This window comes from Bison bison, unplaced genomic scaffold (assembly GCF_000754665.1).
Source record: "Bison bison bison isolate TAMUID 2011002044 unplaced genomic scaffold, Bison_UMD1.0 scf7180017864519, whole genome shotgun sequence".
Taxonomy (NCBI): Eukaryota; Metazoa; Chordata; class Mammalia; order Artiodactyla; family Bovidae; genus Bison; species Bison bison.
In genome coordinates, this window is record NW_011495072.1 from 21,693,262 (window position 1) to 21,702,135 (window position 8,874).

Below are 8,874 nucleotides of genomic sequence, written 5' to 3' on the forward strand. Positions count from 1 at the left end.
GCCAACTTTTTCACTGTCCACTTTCACTTTCATCAAGAGGCTTTTGAGTTCCTCTTCACTTTCTGCCATAAGGGTGGTGTCATCTGCATATCTGAGGTTATTGATATTTCTCCCAGCAATCTTGATTCCAGCTTGTGCTTCTTCCAGCCCAGCGTTTCTCATGATGTACTCTGCATAGAAGTTAAATAAGCAGGGTGACAATATACAGCCTTGACGTACTCCTTTTCCTATTTGGAACCAGTCTGTTGTTCCATGTCCAGTTCTAACTGTTGCTTCCTGACCCGCATATAGGTTTCTCAAGAGGCAGGTCAGGTGGTCTGGTATACCCATCTCTTTCAGAATTTCCCACAGTTTATTGTGATTCACACAGTCAAAGGCTTTGGCATAGTCAAAAAGCAGAGATGTTTTTCTGGAACTCTCTTGCTTTTGCGATGATCCAGCGGATGTTTGCAATTTGATCTCTGGTTCCTTGCCTTTTCTAAAACCAGCTTATACATCTGGAAGTTTACAGTTCACATATTGCTGAAGCCTGGCTTGGAGAATTTTGAGCATTGCTTTACTAGTGTGTGAGATGAGTGCAATTGTGTGGTAATTTGAATATTCTTTGGCATTGCCTTTCTTTGGGAATGTAATGAAAACTGACCTTTTCCAGTCCTGTGGCCACTGCTGAGTTTTCCCAATTTGCTGGCATATTGAGTGCAGCACTTTCATAGCATCATCTTTCAGGATTTGGAATAGCTCAACTAGAATTCCATCACCTCCACTAGCTTTGTTCGTAGTGATGCTTTCTAAGGCCCACTTGACTTTACATTCCAGGATGTCTGGCTCTAGGTGAGTGATCATACCACCGTGATTATCTTGATCTTGAAGATCTTTTTTGTACAGTTCTTCTGTGTATTCTTGCCACCTCTTCTTAATATCTTCTGCTTCTGTTAGGTCCACACCATTTCTGTCCTTTATCGAGCTCATCTTTGCATGAAATGTTCCTTTGGTATCTCTGATTTTCTTGAAGAGATCCCTAGTCTTTCCCATTCTGTTGTTTTCCTCTATTTCTTTGCATTGATCACTGAAGAAGGCTTTCTTATCTCTCCTTGCTATTCTTTGGAACTCTGCATTCAGATGTTTATATCTTTATTTTTCTCCTTTGCTTTTCACTTCTCTTCTTTTCACAGCTATTTGTAAGGCCTCCTCAGACAGCCATGTTTCTTTTTTTGCATTTGTTTTCCATGGGGATGGTCTTAATCCCTATCTCCTGTACAGTTTCACGAACCTCCGTCCATAGTTCATCAGGCACTCTGTCTGTTAGATCTAGTCCCTTACATCTGTTTCTCACTTCCACTGTGTAGTCATAAGGGATTTGATTTAGGTCATACCTGAATGGGCTAGTGGTTTTCCCTCCTTTCTTCAATTTAAGTCTAAATTTGGCAATAAGGAGTTAAATAAGGTTACAGTCTCCTTGAAGGATTGTTATACAGATTGATAATGTGTAAACGAAATGGTGTGTATGTTCAGTGCATGGCCACACGGATGACTGAAATAATTTTACAAATGAGAGATTGTTTACTTTCAGACGCTTTTACTCTGTGATAAGATTTGTGCTTTAAAAATATGTTTTCTGGAAAATAAAGTTCCAGGTGAGGATAGAGACAAGTTATGCAGATCCAGGGAAGTGGTGGATGGGCCTCTGATTGCACAGAGGGAGGGGAAGCTGGCTGGAGGTGGGATGGTTTGGAAGTTGATGAAACAGTGGAATTGATGAGGATGAAGTGGACAACAATCTATGATGATTTTCGAGTTTCTTATTTGGGCAACTAAGTAGAATATTTATTTCAAGCAGTGACTACAGCTCTGGCTTGCAATATCTTGGAGTGTTTTCAATTATTCTGCAGTGTGTGCAGATCACTAAGATGATTCCAAGATAAAATTAACACTAACCTACTCCAAGCCATTGTATGTCGGTTCAAGGCATTTGTGTCCCCTGTCACCCACATCCAATGTCTAGCATATGCCTTTGACTCACTCTCCTCCCTCATCCATCCCCACACCCAGTGATTCATCTAGTTGAAGCTCGTTTCCACTACAGAATCTTTCTCCCATGTCTTATTTCTTTGCTGTTCTGATCATCACTTCTTGATTGTAGAGATCTAACTGCTTACCTCTTCTATATCTATCGGTTCCTAGCTACCTTCTCACTTTAGACTCTCCTCCAAATGCCTTGCATGCTGCTTCATACACATGATAATATAATTCATTGCTAATAAAACAAACAGAAAACCAAGCTTCTTTCGTGCTGGATTAAATCAGACACTTCCATTGGGCTCCTGGGATCCTCCAGAATCTGGCTGCACTCTTCCTGGTCAAGTTTATGTTTCCCTTTTTTTTACAGTGGAAATCCCACACTTGGAATCCAGTCAGTTTTCTTCCTCTCTCACACACTCTGTCCAGCCTGCACATTGCCTCTGCTGGAATGCTCTGGTGTATATTTTAGAGAACAAAACAGGTGTGGGAGTCAGAAAAACCTAGATTGAATCCTGCTGTTGCCACTTTTTTTGCCAGTTTTACTCAATGTGATATTGACCATCCCACGTAGCTCCTTATTATTCCTAAAGTTGGCCTCCCCTGAACTGTATTTAAAGTGATTACCTCTCCCCCAGACTCCTTTCCTCATTTCCTATTCACTTTTCTCCACTGCACGATTTTGAGTTTTGTCTTTTGCTCTCAAACCTTCTAGAATGTAAACCACTTACAGAGATGGTGTTTGTTTTCATCACTGTATATTCCCAGTGGTATATAGGAAGTTCTCAGGAGATATTTGATGAATGAATGAATGAACTGTTTTATTTATTTCCCAGAGCTCTTTTGAGGGTTAAGTGAAATCACATATGTAGTCAAGTCAGTCAATTGCATGGTACAGAGAAGGCTATGGATACCATACTCTTCACCTTTGATGACTTTATTATTGTAGATTGATTCATATTATTTTATAAAAATGGACACCTCAAAGTACTTGCAAGAAAGATGGATATTACAGTGTCAGGCAGGATAATTCAAGTTTACTGACCAAAGCAAGAGCTTGTCAGGTTATCATGCATTTTCCTAATAGTAATAATAAAGAGTTATTTGAGTATTCTTTACTGCATTAACTCAATTAATCTTCACGCACGGTGAGACCCAATTATTATTGTCCTAGTTTTGCAGATAAAGCAGACAGATCTAGTTATATTAAATAATTTGCCTAGGCTCACAGAATTAGTAAATAAAAGAGCCCAGGATTAAGCCCCAGGCCTGGTTGACCCCAAAGCCCATAACCCCATACAGCAGAGATGTTTTATTTGCCACAAGGAAGAGGCAAACTGATCACAAATGGATCAGATTAATTTATTATCACTACTGGAAAAAGAAAACAAAAATGTATATGTAATGGTGACTTATTACTAGTGTTATTTTTTGGAAGAGAGGTAGAATTATACTCATGGAAACCACTAATGTAAAAATAGAATGTTTCTAAAGAAAGTCACTTTCAATTATATAGGAACATCAGAAAATTTGAGAATTTTTATCCTGGATTCATGCTCATTTATTAATCTGTTCATTCACCTGGCACTGAGAATAGAATAGTGATCAGAAAAAGAAGCATGTCTGCTTCCATGGAGATGATAACCTTGGAAGAGAATCACATCAACCAGAATGCTATGCTTGCAGATATATAATTTCATATAGAGATAGGTATTTCAGAGAAAAGAATCATAGGTCCTTGCCAGCAAATAAAAACAGCCTGGGATCAAGGAAGACTAATAAGGCGGTGATGCAGAGATGAGATATCACAGATGAATGAGATATGATGCCCAAAGACAGTGGAGATGAGTATTCCAAACAAAAGGAAGTGAAAGGAAACAGAAGGTGTTTGCAAAATAGAGAAAGAAGGCTGAAAGGTGGACCTGAGTTTACATTTTGAGAGGAATGAGAAGCCAAGCCACAAAATAGTTTTAAGGAGGTCGACATGATAAAATTTGCATTTTGGAAAGACCATTCTCACTTCTTTGTAGAGAGGGATTGGAGGGAGTCAAGATTGGATTTAGTCTTGAGAAAGCCATGCAGGAATTCAGGCAAGTAATGATGATTGCTTAGTCTTTGGAGTTGGTGTTCGAGATAGAACAAGGCAGATATGAGAAATAAAAATCTTTAGGAGGAAGAATTGAACAAATTGAATGACTGGTTGAGTACAAGAGGTGTTCAAGCTTTCAGCCACATGCAACTGCATTTGGGGATGAGGGGGAATTACCTTTCCCTGAGAGGATCCAGAAAAGGATCAAGGTTTGGAGTAGGGTCAGAAGATGGGCACATCTTGGGTTTTATTTTGAACGTTTGTTGAATTTTTCATACCTTTGACAACCAAAGAAATGGAACTGACCTTGCTGATCTGTCACAACCTCTTCACTTTCAAATTGAGAAAACTGAGACCCAGAGGACTGTCCAAGAACAGAACATGCAGACTCAGCCTCAAAAACCATGTCTACTGCTATTTCCTATGAGCATTTTTCTAATAGGAAGTCAATTTCATATTTGTGAATGTTACCAGACAAGACTTACTAAATATTTGAATATGATTCTAAGAAAGGTATGATAATTTCCTTCCTTATAATTTAAATAATAACAGTAATGAAGAGTAATCATTATGTTAATAGATGCTTTAATGAATATCTGCTATGTGTTAGGCATTTAAATATTTCACATGTGAATTCTTAGCTGCTTCAGTGGTGTTGTCCTGACCCTCAATTAAGGCAAAGAGATAACTGGTAATATCTTTCAGAGTTTTCTGAACCAAAATTAGTATAAAAAGCAATTATACTAATTTCAGTAGCCACTGTTAAATCTGTTCTTCATCTAATGACTTCCATTTGTCTGTGTATATAGTTATTTCAGCAAATTTTAATTCAGAAGAATTTGTAGCAGTTTTTTTTCACCTGCTGATTTTCCATAAATTTATATAATATTAATGGTGCTTCCCAGGTGGCCATAGTGGTAAAGAACCCACTTGCTAATTTAGAAGGCATAAGAGACGAGGGTTTGATCCCTGGATTGGAAAGATCCCCTGGAGGAGGGCATGGCAGCCAACTCAAGTATTCTTGCCTAGAGAATCCCATGGACAGATGAGCCTAGTAGGCTACAGTCCATAGGGTCACAAAGAGTTGGACATAACTGAAGTGACTTAGCATGCATAATATTAATGCAAAGAAAATGTGTGTGTATGTATATTTCATGAAATGGGTATGAAACTGCTGTTTGTTATATTGTTGTTGGCTCAAATTCTTGATTATATCCTTTGCTGCTTCCACACCAAAATGGCAGAGCTGAATACTTGCTGCAGAGATTGTATACCCGCAAAGCCAAAAATATGTCCTATCTACTCATTACAGACAAAATTTGCTGACCTCTACTTTAGGTCAGTTACTGTCTATTAATCCTTTGCAGGCTCATCATTTGATAGAATGTTTATCAGGTACCCATTTCCAAATCTTTGCCATGACTTTACTCTAAAGATCTTGATGGTAGTGATGAAATTGAGTATTAAGTTATTAGGCTTTGATCTGTGCTTCTGATCTGTAATTATTCAAAGAATTGAAAGGTAATAAGTATATATCCATTTGCAAGGAAATTTTTTCTGAGATAAAGTTTAATAGTGTGTGTTATTTTGCAGATTTCAAAATTTAATTTAAAAGCTGGAGAACAATCAAGATGTATTGACCTTTGAAAATATTCAATAATGAGCCCTACACTTTCCAGTGTGATCTGTGGAAAATATACAATGTAAACCTGTGATAGTATATTAAGCATTTATTTATTAAATGAATGTTAAGTTATAAACTAGCTACAAGTAAATTCTGTATTTCAGTTTGATAATAGAATATAAAACTCAGAAAAAGAAGGCTCAAGAATATCTTACCTACTAGTTCAGTACAAGCAATATAAGCAACTAATTTTCCTGTATTATTTAAATCACTAATTCTTGAAATTTGATCCACCTACATCAGAAGCTTTAGAAATGCCTTTTAAAAGTGGCAACTCCTAAACCTTATCCTTCTATCTACGAAAGCAGAATTTTTAGGAGACGGCTTAGGAACGTCTTTTTTTTTTAAGTACCAGAACTTTATTTTCATGTACAGTAGAATATGAGAAATTCTGGTTTAGTATGGGATATAATCAATTGAAACAAGGGTCAGTTTGCTTTGTGTAAAAGGTCTTCTATTTTAGTGGTAGCCACGGTAAGCTGTTGTTGAAATGCCAAATATATATGGGATGCGATAATAGACAATAAACTAGGGTTAATGATGCTACTAAATTAGAAAGTGCCAATCGTAGTAGGTGTATTATGAATGTAATGATCTTGAAGCAATGGGATATAATTAGCATTTAAATTAAGTTGTAGGTTAGCCACATTAAGGAAAGGTTAGCTTGCTATGAATTTTTATAAGGTTATGGTGTTATTTTTATCAGTTTGAGCATTGACTATAACCTAATTTAATGAAAATTTTGGAATAATAGCATTGTCATCATTAACTGAGCTACATATTAATTGATGAATACTCTTGAACACACTTGCACTGGACTACAAGATAAATTTGAATGTAAAGTTATAGACATGTAGTATTTAAGTCATGCCAATACTTTATTACTGTGATTAATCAGGCTGCTCACAAAGATCATGTTTATAGGGAGCATGGCTATGTTTTAATTGTATTTTTTCCTGAAATTGTAGGTTGTATGTGTGGTAAATAATTTCAAAGGAAGACAACCAGAAAATGAGCATACACACACGGATAGCCTGGCACAGCTGCCAATGATAAGCATTCCTCGAGTAGAAAGTCCTTTGGAAAAGGTAACATCTGTACAGGTGATTCATAATTTAAATTCTAAAGTGCGATTGTTCTCTAGAGCAAATGAATAATTATTCTTGAGAGTTCTTTCACATTTTTTATTAGCTAAAATAAGCTCAGAGTCTAATGTGGTATTTAGCAAGAACTTAATCACTGAAGAGAACATCTTTGAAAAATGCGTATCACATAGAAAACATTTCTTGGAACCTCTCAGGCTTAAAAGTTGAGTCTGTACATGGACTGTGCTGTAATTTGCCATAGCTTTAAGATAAGGAACGTTATACAGTGGTCCCACGCATGGGCAAAATATAAGTTTTACTTGAGAATGTATACATTTTTAATAATACATATTCCATTTCTTCCATGCTTCATTTATATGAAAATCTGTGTAGTGTAACTGGCACATACTCAGGACTCAATAAATATTGTTAAATCTCAGTGTATAAAGTTCTGGCCTCAGGGAAACACCACTGTGCTTTCCTGATCAGGGAGGCCCTGGGATCAGGCTGGGCTTAAGGGAGCCTGATGAGGTAGCACTTTGAGTAGCAGGTCAAGGCCTCATGGAACATAGCAATGAACAGAAAAGCCAGGTTATAATAACTTCTCTTGAGACTTCTGTGAGTTAGATAGGTTAATATTTCTTAAGCGATGATGCATTCATGCATGTATGTAACTGGTTAAATGACTGCTCATTTAGTGACAGAGGGTTACTAATGGCTTCTCAGCCCTGTCCACATCCAGATTTTGATCAACATCTTAGATGAAGTTATTAATAGATGCTAATTTGGGGTTTAGATGGTATGAATCTGTGGAGGGGTCATATAGGATACATGCTCAGTCATGTCTGACTCTTTGCAACCCCATGAACTGCAGTCCATGGGATTATCCTGGCAAGAATACAGAGGTGGGTTGCCATTTCCTACTCCAGAGGATCTTCCTTACCCAGGGATCGAACCCACGTCTCCTGCAGCTCCTACATTGACAGGTGGAGCCTTTACCACTGAGTCATTCACCTGGGAAGCCCCAGGTGCATCTGTGAGGGATAATTGATACATTGGATGAAATATTAAAAATTCTTGGAAGATTGCAATAAATGTACAAATAACAATTAACTAGAAATAAAGGAAGCATTTCATATTTGGACTTTAAAAAGTTCCTGTAGGGCAGGGTATGTCTAGGTTAACTGCACAAATGCAAAACGCTCAGAGGGTTTAAGAGTCTACCATTCCGCATGGGTCAACAACATGATATGACTGCCAGAAGTTAATATAGTTTTAAGTCCCACTTAGGGAAAATGATATCCTGAATGAGGGATTGATGGTTTGCTTTCTCAGGTAAACTTGGTATACAGTGTACTACCCTTGGTGACATGGTTATCAGATGAACTTTGATTAAAACATAAAAGTTGACGGTAAATTTTTTTAAGTGAGTAACTAGATGTGTCTAAGATGCTGAGTAGAGTCAAAGTCATGAATTGTGAGACTGGAAGGAATAAAAATATTGTTTAAAAAATAATAAGTTTATAGGAAAAGGAAACTCAAGAAAGAAGCAATAGCTTCCCATAAATATCTGAAGGACTGTTGTATGACAGAGGGATGCAATTTGTTTTATGGGATCTCAGAGATCACAATTCAGATCAGATCAGATCAGTCGCTCAGTTGTGTCCGACTCTTTGCGACCCCATGAATCACAGCACTCCAGGCCTCCCTGTCCATCACCAACTCCCAGAGTTCACTGAGACTCACGTACATCGAGTCAATGATGCCATCCAGCCATCTCATCCTATGTCGTCCCCTTCTCCTCCTGCCCCCAATCCCTCCCAGCATCAGAGTCTTTTCCAATGAGTCAACTCTTCGCTTGAGGTGGCCAAAGTACTGGAGTTTCAGCTTTAGCATCATTCCTTCCAAAGAAATCCCAGGGCTGATCTCCTGCAGAATGGACTGGTTGGATCTCCTTGCAGTCCAAGGGACTCTCAAGAGTCTTCTCCAACACCACATTT

The 8,874-nt window shown here is 37.8% G+C and overlaps 1 protein-coding gene across 2 annotated transcripts in view; it reads left to right on the forward strand.

Annotated features, from left to right (window-relative positions):
• The window catches only part of LOC104981741 (lipid phosphate phosphatase-related protein type 5), a 136,681-nt gene that overhangs the window by 94,476 nt on the left and 33,331 nt on the right, over nucleotides 1-8,874 (forward strand). Inside the window, exon 5 of one of the 2 annotated variants that reach the window (XM_010831004.1) lies at nucleotides 6,758-6,892. In XM_010831004.1, the coding sequence (XP_010829306.1) occupies nucleotides 6,758-6,892 (135 nt within the window). The remainder of the gene's footprint in view (nucleotides 1-6,757; nucleotides 6,893-8,874) is intronic. The other variant, XM_010831005.1, reaches the window with a different exon arrangement.